At 36.8% G+C, this 24,572-nt stretch overlaps 1 protein-coding gene across 5 annotated transcripts in view; it reads right to left on the bottom strand.

Moving 5' to 3' along the window:
- The window catches only part of SLC44A5 (solute carrier family 44 member 5), a 377,137-nt gene that overhangs the window by 20,927 nt on the left and 331,638 nt on the right, over nt 1-24,572 (bottom strand). For all 5 annotated transcript variants that reach the window (XM_019448853.2, XM_019448852.2, XM_053893793.1 and 2 more), the window contains 5 exons: nt 24,037-24,160; nt 22,543-22,626; nt 13,138-13,250; nt 3,781-3,912; nt 186-285 (listed from right to left, as the gene is read on the bottom strand). In XM_019448853.2, the coding sequence (XP_019304398.1) occupies nt 186-285; nt 3,781-3,912; nt 13,138-13,250; nt 22,543-22,626; nt 24,037-24,160 (553 nt within the window). The remainder of the gene's footprint in view (nt 1-185; nt 286-3,780; nt 3,913-13,137; nt 13,251-22,542; nt 22,627-24,036; nt 24,161-24,572) is intronic.

The following is a 24,572-nucleotide window of genomic DNA, read 5'->3' as shown; positions in this document are numbered from 1 at the left end:
GATACTGAAGGATTTGTTAGCATGACCTTTCTAATTATTGGCAACGTCTGAACTTAATTCCTGATGGAAAGCAGATTTCTTTAACAAGTCTTCTTAAAGGGAAAATCATCTGGGGCATCTACACAATAGGCAGTGACTGATTTGACTGACTGATACACATATGAGTTTCTCCATCAGGGTCTTACTTGCTCCCTTCCTTCAGCAGGGCAATGGAGATGCGGATTCGTTCCCTGAGGAAGATCAGCATGAGGATGATAAACACTTCAAGAAGGCAGAGTATTACCACTTTAAACAGGAAAAAAAAAAAAAAATTAGTGTGTGATACAAATCAATCCAAAAAAACAAACTTTCTCCGCAAAAGTTAGGACTGAATTTCGTGATTATTTCTGCCAATTCTGACTCTCCATAATTTAAGCAGTGCTACCTCTCCCCAAATGCCAATCTTAGAAATTCACTTGCAAAACCTCCAGGAAATGCTGAGAAGTCTAGATTAAAACCTTTAGCTAGAGTTTGAACAACTCAGTGGATCAGGCTTCCATTTTATCTATAGAAACATTTCACACCATTTGTAAAAATGAGACAGAAGGAAGGGCTGCTCTAGGCAGTGTTATTTTAGATGTGTTCACTTACACTTCATTGATTAAGAGAATTACAGAAAAAACTTTTTGAGCTGTCGACCCTGCTCACAATGCCTCTTCATTAATTGACCTTGCTGACTGACAGGGCAGGCTCTTGCCTGCCACATTTTTATTTTGTGACTCCATTCATCATGGCTACCATTGATAGAATCAGGGTATAAACCCAACTCCAGTTGTCTGATCAAAGTCTCAGAATTAGAACTAAGGGAATCTACTTCAGTTTTGAATTAAAGGTTATAAAGCTCTTGACCTCTGAGTTATACAAACTCAATGAACTGTGTCAAAACCACCTTTACGTGAAGTGAGTGAATTTGCAAAAAAAGAATGAAGTATATGTATATTAAGGAAACAGAGCAGAGAGGAAATCTTGGGTTCTTTTGGCTTTCTGTTTCCTGGATCCAAATACACTTGAAAGTCCAGCTGCTTTTCTGTTGTTTTGAGTTGGATGAGACACTTCTATATTCTTATAATAAGTCCCAATGCCTTGCCCCTAGCTTGTTCCAATTTTCTTTTTGGCTACCTTAAATTAATTTCTTTTTACTTGAATCCAGATGGTCCTAATTATTATATTTCCTCAATTCTAAGATGCATATTTAACTTAGTAATAACTTTTTTAGGAAAAATAAGAAAATCCTTCATTAAACATCTTTTCATTGACCATAAGATGCATCCTGACTTCAGAGATGTTAAAAAGTGAAACATTACGGATCTTAAAATTAAGGAAATACAGCACCGCTAATAACAATCTGAAACTATAGAAGAAACTTAAGGGAAAGCTATAATTCCCATCTGTGAAAGAATCTGTTCCATTATATCCTTGCTAGACAGTAATTCTGCTCATGCTTGAACACTTCAAGTGACAGGGCACTCATTTCATTCTATTGTTATACCACCAAGATTCTGATGTTACAGCACATATCACTTAACATCTCCAAGTAGAAATCAGCTAACCCAGAGATGCGAGAGGATCTTAGTAACGTATCATCTCGCCACTATGTCTTCTTTTAGTGAAATTATGTATTTATGTTTTCATGCATATTTGATTCTCTTAAATTGAGTCCACAATTATGGGGTATAGCCATATTAAGCTAAAATAATTATCTTAGAACAAACCTAATATAAGATATGCCAGAATCACTCTATATTCTGAAATTGCGTTGATAAACAACGTTGCATATTAAACTTCTCCCTTTACAAAACTACATATCTAAAAATGATTACAAGGATTTTATTGTCTTTTGAATTTAAATATTATATTCTTTTCCTGTGTTTGAATAAGAGCAAAGAATGGAAATCTGGTTTTTGAGACCCTGTAGAGAAGTTGGTGTTATTCTAACTTCTCAGAGGAGGAGACTGGGATAACTAATAGCAGAAATGAGAGTAGAACCATCTCCTAACACTACCCCAAACTCATAAAAATGATAATTTTTGTATGTATAACTGCTTATTTTTAGTGTTTCCATCAATGAGTGTAATTTCACATTACGCCTTTCTCTTTGGTACCTAGAATGTTGTCCAAACAGAGCAAGTAATCAATTATTGTCTGATAAATGGGTTGTGAAAGTAGAAGCTCATTTGAGGAAAGACTGGTATTGCTAGAGTTGAAAATAAAAGCAAGCTCTGTATTTTCCTCAAAGGAGATCCTTTAACTTCTTCAGTGGCAGATTCTGATCATGTCAATGATTTTTGTGTGGAAGGCACTGAGGAGACAGCTGTGGGAAGACCACAGAACCTGTAGCTAAGATCCATCTGATAATAAAATTAGAGGTTTCAAAACATAATGGATGAGATTCATCATCTTTAGACATGGTAGGTAATCACAGTAGATTTCTGACAACATATGGAATCATTCAAATTAAGGAAAACTGTTGAGGATACAAATCCTAAGAAGCCTCTGATTTTTAGTTAGAAAGAAATGACTACAAATGAAATAATTCTTCTGCAACATATTTGGGGGGAAAAAGTGTTCTATGAAGGGAACTAATCTGCATAAGAGCTGCACATGGGAACCAAAGAACAAGGATGTGACATTTTGACCTAGCATTGCCCGAGAAAAAGAAAAGTCAAATGTGGCAGAAAAAAGGGCTAGGTCATCAAGCTTGGCATGAGCCTATAGAAAAAGTCTCTCAAGATTATACAAAGCCCCCTGCTAAAAAAAAAAAAAAAAAAAAAAAAAGCTTCTCATTATTAATTTTGTTGCTCACATGCCTTGATCCCAGGAAAGCAGTGTCCTAGATGGAATATGTCTGCATTCTGGTCAGGAAGAGTATCCTATTAGTGTAAACAACTAAAATGGAAGGCTGGTGACATGATATGGGCCTGTCCTTGAAAACCTGATGACTTCCGGGTGAAGTGACAAAAGCAAGTTTTCACATTATGGGGATGGGGCCCCTGGACCTATGATGCCCCCATCAAGATATTACTCCCCTCTGAGGCTCTCTCTGGGTTTCTTACCAGGCCTCTTGGAATATGCTTTGCCTGGTGCTCTAACTTAAATAATATGAAGAGTTTCTTTTAAAGCAACATGTAAATAGAGATTATTTTTAAATCTTGAGTAAAGAATATTAATCTCCGTGAAGTGGAAAGAATATGATAAAAACCATTCTAGGAATATAAAAGTGATCTCTGAAATCATCTTGCTGTAAAAATTTTTTTAATTTACCCTTAACTAATTCAATAATCTGAACACTTCAAAAATGTAAATTCATTTTTTTAGTTATTATTACAATTCCTATAATAGTTTAAAAGTCTTGCTATGAAAAAAAATGTTTTTTTTCTGTTTTTAAAACAAATTTGAAAAATCCAACTTTTTTTCCTTTCAAAACACCTTTCTTGGATATCAAGTTAATGGCTATAAACATCCACATCCAAAACATTTTAAGTTGAAGGCAAATAGCATGAGATCATTGTAAGGTAATATTTCCTTAGATTATATAATAAATTTCCCTCAATGACTTTTCCATTTACTGTAGCTAGTAAAATCATAGACACATTTACTTTTATGACATTAGTGATAAGTATATTTAACAGGTTACACCAACCCAAGATTTCCTTTAGGCAAAAAAAAAAAAAAAAAAAAAAAAAAAAAGATTTCCTTTCATTATTAAAACTTTAACAAAACCAGTTTTTAAAATCCACTCACTAAATGTGAACCATGTTTGTTTCAGTTGAAAGTACATGCTTATATCAGTCTGAATCCCGATGTCATATACAGTTAGATGAGAATTTGGCTGTCCCTGAAGATTGCAGTATTCCTGGTAACAGTGGCCTATTCCTTGAAAAGAAAAGAAAAACAGACTAATATAAAATGTTATTTTCTGAAATATAAACTATACACATCACACATATCTACAAAGGCAAGATTCATATTTACAGAGTAAACATTTTATGTGAACCTAATATTCTAAATGTGCTGTTGTATTCAAATAAATGTTACCAGTATTTGCCTGGCTCACTGTGGCAACATCTGGCTTTATATGTCCTTTTGACTAGAAACAACCTCAGTGTCCATCGACAGGGACTGGCTAAGTAAATTATGGTATATTTGTATAGTAGAATACTATCTTTTTATATAAAGAAGAGAAAGTGTACTGATATTCAATGATCACTGAGATATTTTGTTAAGTGAAAACAACAAGGCACAAAATGACATAAAAAGTGTGCTGTAATTCATATAAGAAGTAGAACAATCTTTATATATACTTTCTTGTGTACACATAAAGTATCTCTGGAAGGATACACAGAAATACATTTTTTACTTCCAGAGAAGGAAACTTACTGACCAAGGAGTAAAACGAGAAAGCAAATTTCACTGTATGAACTTTATACCTTTTGAAGTTTGAAGCACATAAATAATACAATCTATTTAAAAAGCAAATTTTTAAAAAAGATTTAAGTTGAAAAAGGAGTGCTTTTGAATTAAAAATTTTAGGTGAAGTCATGTCTTGATAGAATTATCTAACGCATAGTCTTATCAAAGATTGTATCCAGGCAAAGCAAATATGGACTGACTAGATTTCCCCAAGACACTGTATTTCAGACTGTATAATGACTTTTTTACATAGTCTAGATAAATTGGGAATAAAAAAATAGAGTTAATGAGTTTATTTTTATGACCAATGAGTATGGATTAGGTCCATTGGAAATGTCCAGGCAATAATAGGAAAAACTGCTTTAAAAAAAATAAAGTTTATTTATTTATTTATTTATTTATTTATTTATTTATTTAGAGAGTACACGCAAGCAGGGGAGGGACAGAGAGTAAGGGAGAGAGAGAATGCCAAGTAGGCTTTGCACTGTCAGTGCAGAGCTCGATGTGGTGCTCAATCCCACAAACCATGAGATCATGACCCGAGGCGAAATCAAGTCAGTTGCTTCCCTGACTGAGCCACCCAGGCACCCATGAGGAAAACTTCCTTTTAAACCCCAACTGTAAACTAACAGGTTGTTTTCTAGATATCAGGTAAGAAAGAGGGTGAGGTCCATGGAGAGAGGCAAGACTAGACTAGAATGGACATTTGTTTCTCAAAGAGATATAAGACAAATCTCTTTCTGGTCCTGCTTTCCCAGTGTATTTTTAAAAATTCCTTGGGCGCCTGGGTGGCTCAGTCGGTTGAGCGTCCGACTTCGGCTCAGGTCATGATCTCGTGGTCCGTGAGTTCAAGCCCCACGTCGGGCTCTGTGCTGACTGCTCAGAGCCTGGAGCCTGTTTCAGATTCTGTGTCTTTCCCTCTCTCTCTGACCCTCCCCCGTTCATGCTGTGTCTCTATCTCAAAAATAAATAAACATTAAAAAAAAAATTTTTAAATTCCTTTAAAAATGAGGGGCGCCTGGGTGGCTCAGTTGGTTGAGTGTCCGACTTCAGCTCAGGTCATGATCTCACCGCTGGTGAGTTTGAGCCCCGTATCAGGCTCTGTGCTGACAGCTCAGAGCCTGGAGCCTGCTTCATATTCTGGGTCTCCCTCTCTCTCTCTGCCCTCTCCCGCTCGTGCTGTCTCTCTCTGTCTCTCAAAAATAAATAAACATTAAAAAAAATTCCTTTAAAAATGTTTTTGGAATATCTGATACATACAAAATTATGTAGTCAAATGAACACATATAGATGCATCACCTAGTTTAAGATTTTATAATCTTAATTTTACTCTAATTAAGCAAAATAAATTTTTCTCTTCTGAGATCTCATCCTCTCCCTGCCTCTCCCTGCCAAAGAACAATTATTCTGAATTTTGTGATTATTCTTTTGTTGTAAGAAAAAGATGTGTTGAAATCGCTCAAGAGTTAGGGCACCTGAATGGCTCAGTCGGTTAAGCGTCCAGCTTTCAGTTTCAGCTCAGGTCATGATCTCAGTTTCGTGAGTTCAAGCCCCACATCGGGTTCTATGCTGGCAGTGCAGAGCCTTCTTGGGATTCTCTCTCTCCATCTCTCTCTGCCCCTCCCCTACTTTCACTGTCCTGTTTCTCCCAAAGAAATAAACTTAATAAAAAAATAAGAAGAGATCTCCCAAGGGAGATTCATAACTTATACAAGTTTTTTATGATTTATTTATCCTTATGGTTTATGAATCTTGAATCTATTTCATTAGATGCATATATGTTTAGAATTGGTATATCTTTTAAGCAAATTCAATCCTTTCTAGCTATAATAATGCTTTTTATTCTAAAATCTATTATGGCAACTGCAGGTCTCTTTTGGTTAATGATTTAAAATAAATTTATATTCCTTTCACCAATTTTTTCCACCCTCCACCATCCCCACCTTCCACCTCTGGCAAATATCATCTGTTCTCTGTATGTACAAGCTTGTTTTTTTAATTTTATATTTTTAAGTGTTAATTAAAATGTAGTTGACCTACAACATAACATTAGTTTCAGGTGTAGGGATTCAATAATTCTATACATGACAAAATGTTTACTATGGCAAGTATAGTTACCATCTGTCATCGTATAGTTATTACAATTTTATTGACTGTATTCCCAGTGCTGTACTTTGCATCCCCATGGCTTACTTTATAACTTGAAGTTTGTACCTCTTAATTTCTTTCCCTGATTTCATCCATCTTCCCACTTCCCTCACTTCTGGCAACTACCAATTTGTTCTATTTATGGGTATGTTTCTGTGCTTGTTTGGTTTTTTAGATTCCATACATACATAAAATCATGTGGTATTGGTCTTTCTCAGACTTACTTAATAGCCTCCAGATTCATCTATGTTGTTGCAATGGCAATATTTCATTCTTTTTTATCCATTTTTTTTTAACAATTTCTTTATCCATTCATCCATTGATGGACACTTAGGTTGTTTCCTATCTTAGCTATTGTAAATAATGCTGCAATGAACATGGAGATGCATATGTCTTTTTGAGTTGGTGCTTTCATCTTCTTCAGGTAAATACCCACATGCGGAATTGCTGAATCATATGGTAGTTCTATTTTTAATTTTTTTTAAGCATCTCCATACTGTTTTCCATGGTGGCTGAACCAATTTACATTTCCTCCCAACTTGTGCAGAAGGGTTCCTTTAGCTCTACATCTTTCCAACACTTATTTCTTCTCTTTTTGCTAATATGTGTGAAGTATTATCTTATTGTGGTTTTGATGTGCATTTCCCTGATGATTAGCGATGTTGAGTACCTTCCCATGTAGCTGCTGGCCATCTGTATACCTTCTTTGGGAAAATGTCTAGTCAGCTCTTCCAGCCATTTTTAAACAATTTTGTTGTTGTTGTTGTTGTTGTTGTTGTTGTTTATTTTGTTTTGTTTGTTTTGTTTTTGGTTTTTTGGCTACTGAGTTTTGTGAGTCCTTTATATTAGCCCCCTTATCAGATATCTGATTTGCAAATATTTTCTCCCATTCAATAGGTTGCTTTTTCATTTTGTTGAGGGATTACTTTGCTGTGTAGAATCTTTTTAGATTATGTAGGTTCACTTATTTATTTTTGCTTTTATTGCTTTTGATTTTTACATCCTGTTAACAAAAATCATTGCTAAGACCTGTGTCAATGAGCTTACTGCCTTTGTTTTCTTCTGGAATTTTATGGTTTCAGGTCTTATATTCAAGTCTTTAGATTCATTTTGAGTAAATTTTTGTATATAGGTGTAAGAAAGTAGTCCAGTTTTTCCAACACAATTTGTTGAAGAGACTGTCCTTTCCCATCGTATATCTTGGCTCCTTTGTCATAAATTAACTGACCATATATGAGTGGGCTTATTTTGGGGCTCTCTATTCTGTTCCACTGATCTATGTGTCTGTTTTTATGCCAATACCACACTTTTAAAATTACTATAGCTCTGTAATATAGCTTGAAACCAGGGTACATTATGCCTCCAGTTTGGTTCTCTTTTCTCAAGACTGCTTTGACTTTTTGGGTTTTGTGGGGATTTTTTTGTGGTTCCATACAAATTTTAGGATTATTTGTTCTACTTCTTTTAAAAGTGTAATTGGAATTTTGATAGGAATTGCAACAAATCTGTAGATTACTTTGGGTATTATGCAGATCTCAACAATATTTATTCTCCTAATCCATGAGCACAGAATATCTTTCCATTTATTTGTATCTTCTCTAATCTATTTATTAATGTCTTGTAGTTTTCAATACATAGGTCTTTAACCTCCTTGGTTAAATTTATTCCTAGGTATTTTATTTTTCTGATGCAATTTTAAATGCGATTGTAAATGGATAGATTTCCCAGACAGAAAATCAGTAAGGAAACATCAGCTTTAAACAACATGTTAGATCAGGTGGACTTAACAGATATAAACAGACTATTCCATCCAAAACAACACAATACACATTCTTCTCAAGTGCACATGGAACATTTTCAAGGATAGATCATATGTTAGACCACAAAACAAATCTTAATAAATTTAAAAGAACTGAAATTATATCGATCATCTTCTCTGGCCACAGTGGTATGAAACTAGAAATTAATTACATGAGGAAAACTGGAAAATTCACAAATATGTGGAGATTAAACAACATGCTACTGAACAACCAATAGGTCCAAGAAGAAATCAAAAGGTGAATAAAAAGTACTTGAGACAAATGAAAATGGAGAAATAACATACCAAAATTTGTGGGATACAGCAAAAGCAGTTCTAAGAGGGAAGTTCATAAGGACACAGCTTATCTCAAGAAGCAAGAAAAGTCTCAAACAAACAACCTAACTTTAGAACTCAAGGAACTAGAAAAAGAATAAAGGAAGCCCAAAGTTAGAAGGGAAAAAAAAAGATTAGAGCAGAAATAAATGTGATAGAAACTAAAAAGATAGAAGATCAATGAAACTGAGAGCTGGATCTTTGAAAAGATAAGCAAACTGGACAAGTATTAGCTAGACTCACCAACAAAAAAAGAGAGGACTCAAATAAATAAAATCAGAAATGAAAGAGGAGAGGTTATCACTGATATCAAAGAAATACAAAGGATCATAGAAGACTACAGTAGATCCTTAAGCAACATGAAGGTTAGGGGTGCCTACCCCTGATGCAGTCAAAAAGCCATGGCTCCCCCAAAACTCAACTACTAAAATCCCAGAGTTGACCAGAAGCCTTACTAATACCATTAGCAGTTAATACTAAATATTAACACTTAGTATTTAGTATGCTATATATACTATGTACTATATTCTTATAATAAAGTAAGCTAGGGAAAGTAATATTATGAAGAAAATTGTAAGGAGGGGCACCTGGGTGGCTCAATGAAGCATCTGACTCTTGATTTTGGCTCCAGTCATGATCTCATGGTCTGTGGGTTCAAGCCATGCATCAGGCTCTGCACTGACAGCCTACTTGGGATTTTCTCTCTCGTTCTCTCTCTGCCCCTCCCCTGCTTGTGTATACATACTTTGTCTCTCTCCCTCAAAATAAATAAGTTAAAAAAAAAAAAGAAAATCATAAGGAAAAGAAAATATGTTTATAGTACTGTATATATGTGTGTGTGTGTGTGTGTGTGTGTGTGTGTGTGTGTGTGTGTATACACATATATAAAACCTGAGGGCACCTGGGTTTTTTTTATATATGTATACACATATATAAAACCGAGGGCCACAGTGTGGCTCAGTTGGTTGAGCATCTAGCTATTGATTTTGGATCAGGTCATGATCTCACTGTTAGTGACTTCGAGCCCTGCCTCAGGCTCCATGCTGACATTGTGGAGCCTGCTTGGGATTCTCTCCCCCTAACCCTCTGCCCCTCCCCCACTCATTCTCTCTCCCTCTCCCTCTCTCTCTCTCTCTCTCTCCCTCTCCCTCTCTCCCTCCCTCTCTCTCTCTCTCTCTCTCTCTCAAAAATAAAGATTTTTTAAAAATTTTCATGTAAGTGTACCCATGCAGTGCAAACCCATGGTTCTCAAGGGTCAACTATATTAAGAAAAATTATATGCCAACAAATTCAACAACTTAGAAGAAATGCATAAATTCCTAGAAATATACAACCCACCTAGATGGATACATGATGAAACAGAATATCTGAACAGACCAAACTAGTAAGAAAAATGAATCGGTATCAAAAATCTCCCAACAAACAAAAGGCCAGGACCAGATGGCTTCATGGGTAGATTCTACCAAAATTCAAAGAAGAATTAATACCATCTTTCTCAAGCTCCTTCAAAAAATGGAAGTGTAGAAAACATTTCTAAACTCATTTTACAAGGCCAGTATTATTCTGATGCCAAAATCAGACAAGGACACCACAAAAAAATTATTGGCCAATATCCCTGATGAACTTAGATGCACAAACCCTCAACAAAATATTAGCAAACTGAATTAAACAATACTTTAAAAATATCATATACCATGATCAAGTGGGATTTATTCCAGGGATGCAAAGATAGTTCAGCACCCACAAATCAATAAATGTGATGTGCCACATTAATGAAATTAATGAAATAAAAGATAAAAATTGTTTGGATCATCTTAATAGATGCAGAAAAAGCACATGACAAAATTCAACATCCATTCCTGTGTAAACCAAGATTGTTTATTGAGCAATTATTATGTGCTAAGCAGCTAAACACTATATGTACATTATTTTAAAAAAATACTCAGAGTCTGGGGTGCCTGGATGGCTCAGCAGGTTAAGTGTCTGACTTCGGCTCAGGTCATAATCTCATGGTTCATGAGTTCCAGCCCCATGTCAGGCTCTGTGTTGAGAGCCTGGAGACCGCTTCAGATTTGGTCTCTCTCTCTCTCTCTCTCTCTCTCTCTCTCTTTCTGCCCCTCCCCTGCCATGCTCTGTCTCTCTCTCTCAAAAATAAACACTAAAAAAATCTTAAAAAAATTCTCAGAGAGCAAAGGAACAAACCATAAGAGACTATTAAAGATAGAGAACAAACTGAGGTTTGATGGAGGGAGGTGGGTGGGGGATGGGCTAGAAGGGTGATGGATATTAAGGAGGGCATTTGTTATGATGAGCACTGGGTGTTGTATGTAATCGATGAATCACTGAATTCTACTCCTGAAACCAATATTGCACTGTATGTTAGTTAATTCATTAGAATTAAGTACAAATTTGAAGAAAAAAATACTCAAGAGTCCTATTGTGTAGTTGAAGACACAACAAATTAGAGAGACTATGTACTTGTAGAGGGTCACACAGTTAATATGCAATGAACCTGGGATTGTGCCTTTTCAATCTCCAAATTCATGCTTATAACCCCAGTTATATAGTCTCTCCTATGTAACTCTTAACTTGTTCTGGTCAGTAAGAATTGTTCCACTGATGTTCAAGGGCACTTGCCCACAAATAGCCTGGCTTTTTCTCTGCTTAGTATGACACATCCACATTGTTGTTTGCCTTAGTAAATAGGCTATTAGTAGCAAATGGTTGGTTTCCCACGATGTGGAGAAAGTCAGTTGTCCAAGATAGTAGCAGAGGTCAGTTATATGTAATATTATACTTCTCAGTCTCACTAGACATTTCCCCACTCAATGAATGGTTTCAAGCTGATTTGCCACACCATTAATTGCTGAGTTAGCACTACACCTAGGGAGTCAACGGGGAGCTGAAATTGGTTATTTCACCTGCACTTGTGATATATTGACAATCTTTCTCCCTCTTGCCACTGTCAAACTGGCACTACTGCCAAACTCGGATTTTTCTTGCTCCCTAAAACAAGTCAGTGAAATCAATACCAGACTTTATTGTCCTTCCCTTCTTGATGACAATAAAAGTGATTGAATCACATGCCCAGACTCTAGTGGTAGAGGGCAGAGTTTATTTTGAGCGCTAAGCGAAACACACAAAAAAGACTTTTAAACAAAAAGCTTTCTTGGGAGTTTTTCGATTAAGGGGTATCAGTTCTTACATTCCTCCACCAGTTTGACCCACCTCTTCACATGCAGCTGCACAGTAGGAGCAGATAAAGAATACCTACAGAGGCGTAACAACGGTCTAGAAACCAATTGAGGATAACGAGGAGGACAGTAACAATAAACCAACACATATTGAGTGTTTCCTGTTTTCCAGGTATTGGTCTAAGAGCGTTATATTCATTGTCTCATTTAATCTTCACAATCTTGTAAGATGGAGATACTATTATTGTGCTAAGGTTACGAATGAGGAACATTATTGGGTCTTACAATCATTAGGAAACTTTTCCAAAGTTCTTTAGTTATAGGTTATGGAATTGGGATTAGAATTCAGGCTAACCACAGAACTGGGAGATTCAACTGCATTTTTATATGGATATGTGTGAAGTTCTTCTTCGAGTGACAAAAATAAGAATTTTGCTATTTTTTGTGTCTGCTACCATAAAACTACATTGTCAATCCAAATGGTATTGTAGGGGAAATCACTTGAATAGAAACATCTCAAATATTCATATATTGACCCAAATATGTATTAGCAGACTAAAAGGAAACTGCCATAAGTGTTATATTGTTCCTTGGGAGAGACTTTAGTGCCTTTTTTGGTGTTCACACTGTACCTGTACTGCTTTTGAGGTGACTGAGTTTTTCATTAGATTTCAACCTTTATATACAGTAACCCTCCACCCAAAGAGTGTAATTCAGAATACTTGACTCTAGAGGGTGATGCCTCATTATGGAGTACGGGCCAGTTATTAGAATGTGTGACAGTACCTGTGTTAAAAGTATTGTGTTCGAAGAGAAAAATAGATCACACTTCTGTAACTATGCAGACCTAGCCTATGACCAGACAGAAAATTTAAAGGAATAAAATAAGTTGTCTGAAATATTTTTTATCAGCCTGAAAGGTATTCTTTTTATCTCCTTCTTAATAACTATGAGGCATGAAACCAAAGGTCAGTAAGGAAAAAGAGTAGAACATTTTGACAGCACTTTTTTTCAAGATAAAGAAGATAAAAGTTATAGAAATAATATATGCAAAATATAATTTTTCTCAGTTTAACACTTTAGGGGTAGGGGAGTAAAGAATAATTAAATTCACTGCAAGTAAAATGCTTTCTGGTAACTGATACTGGCCATAAATTGATAATGAAAAGGACTACTTTGACATTTGGTGATTTTAAAAGGAGTGATACTTACCATAACCTATAATTCCAATCACACCCACCATGAAGACCCAGAAGAGTAATCCAGCTATGTATCTCAGGAGTATCACAAACATCCAACTAAGGAACATGGCGATAATCAGGCCACTAGAGGAAATAGAAGACAATACATAAAGGAGGCCAAGTGTGCTAAACATAACATAATGTTAACAGCAAGACAACACTTTTTTTTTCTATTCAAAATCATTCTCTTTATTTTACCTAGCTATAGAAACATTTATAATATTAAAATGCATAAACAATAGTTCCTATTAAGACTTTTATATGAAACAGTAGGACCATCAGGAACTTCATACCTGAGTCAATCTTTGTGTACCTGGATAAGCTGAAGTCTGGCAGTAACCATTATTCAAGGAAAAAAACAATTCCTCCAACCCACAGTTTTGGCCTATCTGCCACAGCTGCCCATGCCATATTTTTCCCTTCACACATCTCACTAAGTCATAAAACATATTTGTGATAATTTGTGCTGTTCTGTCTACCTCTTGACTGATGGGAGGAAACCTTATGTAACAGAACTATCTAGAAGCAAGAGAGCAGTCTTAGGGCAGAAAAGAAAAATAATTGCCCTCACATAGTTCCTGAACCCATGATTTTGTAGTCATTATTATGGTGTAATTATCTAATAGTTTGTGATGTCTATCACCAGACATATATTTCAGGTCCCCAGTGATCTATGGGTCATTATATGGAGCCATGATAAGGCCTCTGTCTCTCCTGGGCCATGCGACTTTATCAAGCCATCAGCAGCATGACTATTTTTTTTTCTGTTTTAATTTCTTCCTGGAGTTTGAGCTAGTAGAGATGCTTCTCCCCCATCCAACCCATATATCCAGGTTATAGTCATATTGAGTTCCTCTTGTAACTTTCATTAAACAGAACTCATAAGAGTAGAAATTTGGATGATGCTTCCATTAAAGAAGATAACTCTGATGCTCTTTTTAAGTTTCCAAACATAGAAACACAGCTTGTTACATTTATTGAGTTCATTGTCTCTAAGTATTATCTTTTTTTTGTTTAAGAATTTTTTTAAATATGATATTGATTGTTAAATTGGTTTCCATACAACACCCAGTGCTCATCCCAACAGGTGACCTCCTCACTCCTCACTGCCCATCACCCACTTTCCCCTCCCTCCCACCATCCATCAACCCTCAGTTTATTCTCAGTTTTTAAGAGTCTCTTATGGTTTGGCTCTCTCCCTAACTTTTTTTTTTTTCCTTCTCCTCCCCCATGGTCTTCTGTTAAGTTTCTCAGGATCCACATAAGAGTGAAAACATCTGGTATCTGTCTTTCTCTGTATGACTTATTACACTTAGCATAACACTCTCCAGTTCCATCCATGTTGCTACAAAAGGCCATATTTCATTCTTTCTCATTGCCACGTAGTATTCCATTGTGTATATAAACCACAATTTCTTTATTCATTCATCAGTTGATGGGCATTTAGGCTTTTCCATAATGTGGCTATTGTTGAAAGTGCTGCTATAAACATTGGGGTACAAGTGCCCCTATGCATCAGCACTCCTGTATCCCTTGGGTAAATTCCTAGCAGTGCTATTGCTGGGTCATAGGGTAGATCTATTTTTAATTTTTTGAGGAACCTCCACACTATTTTCCAGAGTGGCTGCACCAGTTTGCATTCCCACCAACAGTGCAAGAGGGTTCCCGTTTCTCCACATCCTCTCCAGCATCTATAGTCCCCTGATTAGTTCATTTTAGCCACTCTCACTGGCATGAGGTATTATCTCAGTGTGCTTTTGATTTGTATTTCCCTGATGAGGAGTGACGTTGAGCATCTTTTCATGTCCCTGTTGGCCATCTGGATGTCTTCTTTAAGAAGTGTCTATTCATGTCTTCTGCCCATTTCTTCACTGGATTATTTGTTTTTCAGGTGTGGAGTTTGGTGACTTCTTTATAGATTTTGGATACTAGCCCTTTGTCTGATATGTCATTTGCAAATAACTTCCCATTCCATTGGTTGCCTTTTAGTTTTGTTGATTGTTTACTTTGCAGCACAGAAGCTTTTTATCTTCATGAGGTCCCAATAGTTCATTTTTGCTTTTAATTCCCTTGCTTTTGGAGATGTGTCAAGTAGGAAACTGCTGCGGCTTAGGTCAGAGAGGATTTTTCCTGCTTTCTCCTCTAGGGTTTTGATGGTTTCCTGTCTCACATTCAGGTCCTGTATCCATTTTGAGTTTATTTTTGTGACTGGTGTAAGAAAGTGGTCTAGTTTCATTCTTCTGTATGTTGCTGCCCAGTTTTCCCAGCACCATTTGTTAAAGAGACTGTCTTTTTTCCATTGGATATTCTTTCCTGCTTTGTCAAAGATTAATTGGCCATACTTTTGTGGGTCCAGTTCTGGAGTCTCTCTTCTATTCCATTGGTCTATGTGTCTGTTTTTGTGCCAATACCATCCTGTCTTGATGCTTACATCTTTGTAGTAGAGGCTAAAGTCTGGGATTGTGATGCCTCTTGCTTTGGTCTTCTTCTTCAAAATTACTTTGGCTATTTGGGGTCTTTTGTGGTTCCACACAAATTTTAGGATTGCTTGTTCTAGCTTCTAGAAGAATGCTGGTGCAATTTTGATTGGGATTGCATTGAATGTGTAGATGGCTTTGGGTAGTATTGACATTTTAACAATATTTATTCTTCCAATCCATGAGCACAGAATGTTTTTCCATTTCTTTGTCTCTTCTTCAATTTCCTTCATAAGCTTTCTATAGTTTTCAGCATACAGGTCTTTTACATCTTTGGTTTGGTTTATTCCTAGGTATTTTATGATTCTTGGTGCATTTGTGAATGGGATCCATTTCTTTGTCTTTTTGTTGCTTCATTATTAGCGTATAAGAATGCAACTGATTTCTGTAGATTAATTTTGTGTCCTGCAACTTTGCTGAATTCATGTATCAGTTCAAGCAGACTTTTGGTGGAGTTTATTGGGTTTTCATGTATAGTATCATGTAATCTGCAAACGTGAAAGCTTGACTTCATCTTTGCCAATGTTGATGCCTTTGATTTCCCTTTGTTGTCTGATTGCTGATGCTAGCACTTCCAACACAATGTTAAACAACTGAAGTGAGAATGGACATCCCTGTCGTGGTCCTGATCTCAGGGGAAAAGCTCTATTTTTCCCCATTGAGGATGATATTAGCTGTGGGCTTTTAATAAATGGCTTTTATGATGTTTAAGTATGTTCCTTCTATCCTGACTTTCTCGAGGGTTTTTATTAAGAAAGGATGCTGAATTTTGTCAAATACTTTTTCTGCACCGATTGACAGGATCATATGGTTCTTATCCTTTCCTTCATTAATGTGATGTATCATATTGATTGATTTGTGAATATTAAACCAGACCTGCAGCCCAGGAATGAATCCCACTTGATCATGGTGAATAATTCATTTTATATGCTGTTGAATTCGATTTACTAATACCTTGTTGAGAATTTTTGCATCCATATTCATCAGGGATATTGGCTTGTAGTTCTCTTTTTTTGCTGGGTCTCTGTCTGGTTTGGGAATCAAAGTAATGTTGGCTTCATAGAATGAGTCTGGAAGTTTTCCTTCCCTTTCTATTTTGTGGAACAGCTTGAGAAGGATAAGTATTATCTCTGCTTTAAATGTCTGGTAGAATTCCCCAGGGAAGCCATCTGGTCTTGGACTCTTATTTGTTGGGAGGTTTTTTTTTTTTAATGTTTTTATTTATTTTTGAGACACACAGCATGAGACAGAGCATGAGTAGGGGAGGGGCAGAGAGAGAGAGGGAGACACAGAATCCGAAACAGGTTCCAGGCCCCGAGCTGTCAGCACAGAGCCTGACGCGGGGCTCGAACTCACGGACTGTGAGATCATGACCTGAGCTGCAGTCGGACGCTTAACCGACTGAGCCACCCAGGCGCCCCTGTTGGGAGGTTTTTGATAACTGATTCAGTTTCTTCGCTGGTTATGGGTCTGTTCAAATTTTCTATTTCTTCCTGTTTGAGATTTGGAAGTGTGTGGGTGCTTAGGAATCTGTCCATTTCTTCCAGGTTGTCCAGTTTGTTGGCATATAATTTTTCATAGTATTCCCTGATAATTGTTTGTATTTCTGAGAGACTGGTTGTAATAATTCCATTTTCATTCATGATTTTATCTATTTCGGTCCTCTCCCTTTTCTTTTTTAGAAGCCTGGCTAGAGATTTATCAATTTTGTTTATTTTTTCAAAAAAACAACTCTTGGTTTCATTGATCTGCTCTACTGTTTTTTTTTAGATTCTATATTGTTTTGTTCTGTGATCTTTATTATTTCTCTTCTGCTGGGTTGAGGGTGTCTTTGCTGTTCTGCTTCTCTCTCCTTTAGGTATGCTATCAGGTTTCATATTTTGGATTTTTCTTGTTTCTTGAGATAGGCCTGGATTGCAATGTATTTTCCTCTCAGGACTGCCTTTGCTGCATCCCAAAGCATTTGGAATGTTCTATTTTCATTTTCATTTGTTTGCATATTTTTTTAAATTTTTCTATAATTGCCTGGTTGACCCATTCATTCTTTAGTAGGGTGTTCTTTAACTTCCATGCTTTTGGAGGTTTTCCAGACTTTTTCCTGTGGTTGATTTCAAGTTTCAAGAAAGTATATTCTGTTGCTTTGGGATGCAGAGTTCAAAATATATCTGTCAAGTCCATCTGATCCAATGTATCATTCAGGGCCCTTATTTCTTTATTGATCCTGTGTCCAGATGATCTACCCATTGTAAGTGGAGTATTAAAGTCCCCTGCAATTATCACATTCTTATCAATAAGGCTGCTTATGTTTGTGATTGTTTTATATATTTGGGGGCTCCCATATTTGGCGCATAGACATTTATAATTGTTAGCTCTTCCTGAAGGATAGACCCTGTAATTATTATATCATGCCCTTCTTCATCTCTTGTTACAACCTTTCATTTAAAGTCTAGTTTGTCTGATATAAGTATGGCTACTCCAGCTTTCTTTTGACTTCCAGTAGCATGATAGATAGTTCTCCATCCCCTCACTTTCAATCTGAAGGTGTCCTCAGGTCCAAAATGAGTCTCTTGTAGACAACAAATAGATGGGTCTTGTTTTTTTTATCCATTCTGATAGCCTATGTCTTTTGGTTGGAGCATTTAGTCCATTTACATTCAGTGTTATTATGGAAAGATATGGGTTTAGAGTCATTGTGATGTCTCTAGGTTTCATGCTCGTAGTGCTGTCTCTGCTACTTTGTGGTCCTTGCAACATTTGACTCACAGAGTTCCCCTTAGGATCTCTTGTAGGGCTAGTTTAGTGGTGATGAATTCCTTCAGTTTTTGTTTGTTTGGGAAAACCTTTATCTCTCTTTCTATTCAGAATGACAGACTTGCTGGATAAAGGACTCTCGGCTGCATATTTTTTTTGTTCATCACATTGAAGATTTCCTGCCATTCCTTTCTGGCCTGCCAAGTTTCAGTATATAGGTCTGCCACTACTCTTATGGGTCTACCTTTGTAATTTAGAGGCTGTTTATCTCTAGCTGCTTCACAATTTTCCCTTTATCCTTGTAATTTGCCAGTTTCACTATGATATGTCGTGCAGAAGATGGATTCAAGTTACATCTGAATGGAGTTCTCTGTGCCTCTTGCATTTCAATGCGTTTTTCCTTCCCCAGATAAGGGAAGTTTTCAGCTATGATTTGTTCAAGTACACCTTCAGCCCCTTTCTCTTTTTCTTCTTCTTCTGGAATTCCTATGATATGGATATTGTTCTGTTTGATTGCATCACTTAGTTCTCTAATTCTCCCCTCATACACCTGGATTTTTTTAATCTTTTTTTCAGCTTCCTCTTTTTCCATAATTTTATCTTCTAATTCACCTATTCTCTCCTCTGCCTCTTCCATCTGTGCTATGGCCACCTCCATTTTATTTTGCACCTCACTTATATCATTTTTTAACTCCTCATGACTATTTTTTAGTTCCTTGATCTCTGTAGCAATAGATTCTCTGCTGTCCTCTATGCTTTTTTCAAGCCCAGTGATTAGTTTTATGACTATTATTCTAAATTCTTGTTCCGTCATATTGCTTAAATCAGTTTTGATCAATTCGTTAGCTGTCGCTACTTCCTGGAGTTTCTTTTGAGGAGAATTCTTCCATTTCGTCATTTTGGGTAGTGCCTGGGGTGGCTCCAAACTGCAGGGCACTTCCCCTGTGCTCTCCAGAGAAACTTGTGTTGGTGGGTGGGGCCACAGTCAGACCTGATGTCTGCCCCCAGCCCACTGATGGGGCCACAGTCAGACTGGTGTGTACCTTATCTTCCCCTCTCCCAGGGGCAGGACTCACTGTGGAGTGGTGTGGCCCCTGTCCGGGCTAATTGCATACTGCCAGGCTTATGGTGCTGCTTCGATGGGATCTGATGTATTAGCTAGGGTGGATCTGCAAGGTGCACAGGGCAGGAGGGGCAGGCTTAGCTCCCTTTGCCATTGATGGTCCCCTCTGGGAGGGGTCCTGCAGCACCGGGAGGGAAGCAGACCCGTGGGAGGCCTCGATCCACAGAAGCACAGCACTGGGCATTTGCGTGGTACAAGCAAGTTCGGTGATGGGAACTCGTTCCCTTTGGAATTTTGGCTGGGGTGTGGGAGAGGCAGATGGTGCTTGCCAACACCTTTGTTCAAGCTGAGCTCTGTCTTCCAGGGCTCAACAACTCTCCCTCCCAGTGTCCTCTCACCCCCCCTGCTCTCCGAGAGCAGAGCTGTTGACTTTTAACATTCCAGATGTTAAGTCCCACTGGCTGTCAGAACTCACGCAGTCCAACCCCTCCCCTTTTGCAAGCCAGACTTGGGAGCTCTGCCTTGCAGGGAGAGTTGCTCCTCCACCGTCCCGGCTCCCTCCTGCCAGTCCGTGTGGTGCACACTGCCTCTCCACCCTTCCTACCCTCTTCCGTGGGCCTCTTGTCTATGCTTGGGTCCGGAGAGTCCGTTCTTCTAGTCTTCTGGCGGTTTTCTGGGTTATTTAGGCAGATGTGGGTGGAATCTAAGTGATCAGCAGGATGAGGTGAGGCCAGCATCCTCATATGCCACCATCTTCCAAGTATTATCTTTTAAAAAATCTTAATAATTGTTGTCACTGGATAGATGACAGCATTGTATCAAAGTAACTTCTCAGGTCATATTCTTGCATATTCTTTCTATATACAAGCCATGCCCTTTTAAAATCACAGATACTTGGGGCACCTTGGTGGCTCAGTCGGTTAAGTGTCCAACTTTGGCTCAGGTCATGATCTCACGGTCCATGAATTCAAGCCCCACATTGGGCTCTGTGCCTTGAGCCTGCTTCAGATTCTGTGTCTCTGTCTCTCTGACCCTCCCCTACTCGTGCTCTGTCTCTCAAAAATAAATATCAAAAAAATTTTAAATAATAGATACTTTAATGCTTAAATATTCAATATGTTTGAAGGATTATTCTATGACATAGTCCAAGGCAAATATTCAAAAAGGTCAGGGAGAAAAATGAAATATAACTGTCTATTCTCTGTTTTTAATTCCTTCATAAAATTCTAACTGCATAAACTAAGGGCCAGCACATTAGTCTTTGGCTTTATATTTATGAGATAGATGGAGAGCAAAAGAGTTGGAAATAAAGGGAGTATTTAGGTCCTAGTGGTGTGAGTGGTGTCTACATAGGGTTTCACTGTGTGTTGGGAATGAGGTGAACAGGAAGGTCTGCCATAATGCATACTTTTTTTCAGATAGTAATTGAAAAGCCCAAAATAAAGAAGAAATGTGTAACTTATCTAGTAATATTTGAGTCTGACAATAGAGGAACCAGTTTAACTCCTATCAAGTATAGACTATACTCTCTGCTATGGAGAGATATTCTGAAATACTGATAAACACTGATACTAATTATTGTGTTTAAGACAAAGCATTGAAGTGAGTAAACTCTCAAAACACTATCTAGTTTTACAGCTCTACAAACTAGTCACTAGTATTTTACACACATTACAAATTTTGACTTCAGTAAGCACCATATTGTTAAATCTCTCTCTCTTATTTTCCTAGTGGTTATAGAACTGTTCCTTGAACCCACATTTTTTATGCATCTTCTATGTTCCAAGAACTGCCTGAGGAGTTAGAAAAATGGAGGTGAGTTAGAGTTACCACTGTAAAGAGTTCAGAGTTTATCAGAGAAAAAGAACCAGGTAAATAACATACAAAATTCTAGGTGCTATACAAATGATAGCTATGTGTGTGTGTGTGTGTGTGTGTGTGTGTGTGTGTAGGTACGCGCATGTGTGCAACACACACATAGTGGATAGGTGGGTAGGAGGAACACAGAAGGAAAAGAAATTAACTATATCTGAAGAAGTCAAGAAAGACCTCATAAATTACACAAAAGCTCATTTTAAAGAAGATGGAGTTGCCCAGGACACAAAAGTTGAGAAATGCACATGCTATTTGATGTGTTGAGAATATAGGATTAACCAAGCAACATGGGTGGAGATGAATCTGGAAAACTAGTTGGACCAGGTTGTAAAGGGCCTGATAATTATCTGAAAAAGTTTTCTGGGTTTTTTTCTTTAATTTTTTTAATGTTTATTTATTTTTGAGAGAGAGAGGGTGAGCAGAGGACGGCAGAGAGAGAGGGAAACACAGAATCTGAAGTAGGCTCCAGGTTATGAGCTGTCAACACAGAGGCCAATGTGGGGCTTGAAACTACAAACTGTGAGATCATGACCTGAGCTCAAGTCAGACGCTTAACCGACTGAACCAACCAGGCGCCCTTCTCTTTGTTTTTTGATCACTAGGGAACCATATATGCTTTTAAGTCATAAAAGCCAGATAGTAACCACAGCCTTAAATATACCAAACACATGTACCTGCTTCAGTAGAGTAACTGCATTTCCCCTTACCTTTCAGGAATGCAAATCATATGTCTGCAAATTTTTAATCTCCTCCTCCCTTCATACATTTTTTTCAGTTCTGCATAACTACAGTGACCTTTGATAATGGTAATAACAAACATTTCGTGGAAAGGATGTGTTTAAAAATAAAAATGATCCTTTGGAGGGCAATGGAAAGATAAATGAGAAAATAGAACCAGAGAAATAAGACTACATCCACTGTAGCATATGATAGGAAGTAAATGTACTACAGATGTTGTTCCTGCACGAATTGAAGTATATTATAGGTATGTTTATACTTTTATTGGTAATTTAATGAATAGAGTTAAAATTTACATTCTTATAACCTTTGTAACACTGGTAAATCTTCATCCTATGTGAAAAAGAAAATGGCAGGAACTAAGATTTGAGTCAACCTTTTATTCACAAATATGGATGGGGAATTTGAAGAAAGAGTTCTACAAGGACAAAATCAGACTGGGGATGGAGAAGAAACCAATGTTTTCACTTACAGGAGAATCCAATACCAAGTTGTTGCATAGTCTTCAAATATTTTCATTCCAATTGTCCTTGCATCAAGTATTTTATTGACACGGCTGAATTCAAAGAAGGAAAAGATCAATTATTTTTTGATCACCACTAAACAGAAATGTTCATGTTATGATAAAAAGGGTTTTGCAAGCTGCTGTTCAAAACATTTTTATAAATCATTTATCAAAAGTCACTCTTTCCCCAGCCACAACAATATGTGAGATGTCATTTTGGTAGACTACAAAGGTGGCTATAGCTACACACACAGAGAATGTGACATTCAAGAATGGTGAACAGATCCTTTTCAATGTATATGACATGTCCTCAATATTGCAGAAACCTCACTATAAGAAATGAATTTAAATAAGATTAGCCTTTAACTTACAAAATCCATAGAGTCAAGAATAAACATCATCCTTAATTCCCTTTTCTAATCCTCTGACAGCTGTGCAGCAGGAAGGTACCATGGGGCACATCCAGAAAAGTCCACAAATCATTAGTGTCTGGTTTGATCAGTTATCAAAGAGAACACACTTAACTACAACCTGTTGCCCCTTTGCCCATGTGCCCCAGTTACAACACCCCTCCTTCCCCTAAGGTAACCACAATCCTGACTTTTATGATAATAATTCCCTAGTTTTCATTTTAGTCTTAACACTTATATAGGCATCACAGTATAATTTAATTTAGTTGTGCTTATTTTTAAATTTTTCTATCAATGGAACTGTACTTGTACTATTATTTTGTGGTTTCTTTCACAAAGCTTTATATTTGTGAAATCCATCCATGTTGCTATGACATTTTAAATATGTAGGACCTACACTATTCTACTTGGACTACTAAAGTCTTTCAAGGAACAGAAATATATTTTTAGAATATCTTTATTTTTCACTTTTAATTCAACAACTGAGCTATGCAGTGATACTCTGTGTGTTTGTGCACACACGTGAATGGATGCACGCAGGGAATTATATTCCCCAATAACCTGAAACATCATGATACGTACAGCAAGGGAAACAGTAAATTGACTTCACTGTAGTTAGTACGTAGAAATTGATATAGTTCTGAAACAGCCTTTCCTAAGACCCTCTTCCCTTTACAACATCTGGCAGTTTTATTATTTCAGTCATTTTTTTAAATAGTGATTTAAAAAGCATGTTTTTTTTATTGTGTTGATTCAACAAATAATGTTAAGGACTTCCAATATGCTTACTGAGGTTTCATTTCTATACCTGTTAATAATGAAAGATTTAACCATTTTGAAAAACATCATTCCTCTTTCTAATTCTCTTTGGTTTCTCCTTTACCTGCTTTTCTTAATGAATATACACCAATTTCTCCAATCCACAGTGACATGTATATTTCATAATAATACATAATTCTTCCTTTATAACATTTAACCTAATGGAAGCTTTAGTCTTGTGCACGATAACAGAATGCATCCAAACTAAAAATAAGAATGTAAACAAACATACTTTGCAGCTGCCCTGAGTTCTATAGCATTTCTTGTCTTTCCACTTCCATCTTCAAATGTCGTCTTATTTCCTACTGTCAGAGTGCCATTTTTAGTAGAGAAGTCAGGGAAACATCTCTGGAGAACTGTAAAAAAATAAAATTATGGTAATCACTTTTCTACGTCTTCCTATGTGATGTTCTCCTTTTCTTAAGCTTTCTTTTACAATCAAATTTTTGCTGGATAATGTATAAATTGCTCAACATAGGTAATCGCCCATTACTTGATGATCAGGAAGGCCTTTTGATGGTTCTAAGACTGATATAGATAGAAAATTTGATCACAATCAGAAGCTACACTCTAAACTTGTTGATTATTTTGCACATGGTACATTCATCAAGCAGCCAATAAGTAAGATGCACAGCACAGGTTTTAAAAGAGTAATATTGATAACGTATCTAACATTGTAAAAGCATTTTAATAAAAAGGCTTCATTTACTTGTATGACTAAATTTACTTTTTCTTATTAAAAAAATTCTAGATATTTCTTGAGTGAAA

The sequence above is a fragment of the Panthera pardus genome, unplaced genomic scaffold (assembly GCF_024362965.1).
Source record: "Panthera pardus isolate Hobbes unplaced genomic scaffold, ASM2436296v1 HiC_scaffold_11, whole genome shotgun sequence".
In the NCBI taxonomy this organism is placed as follows: Eukaryota; Metazoa; Chordata; class Mammalia; order Carnivora; family Felidae; genus Panthera; species Panthera pardus.
The sequence above is the reverse complement of the archived record's forward strand: the minus strand, read 5'-3'. Positions and strand labels throughout refer to the sequence as shown.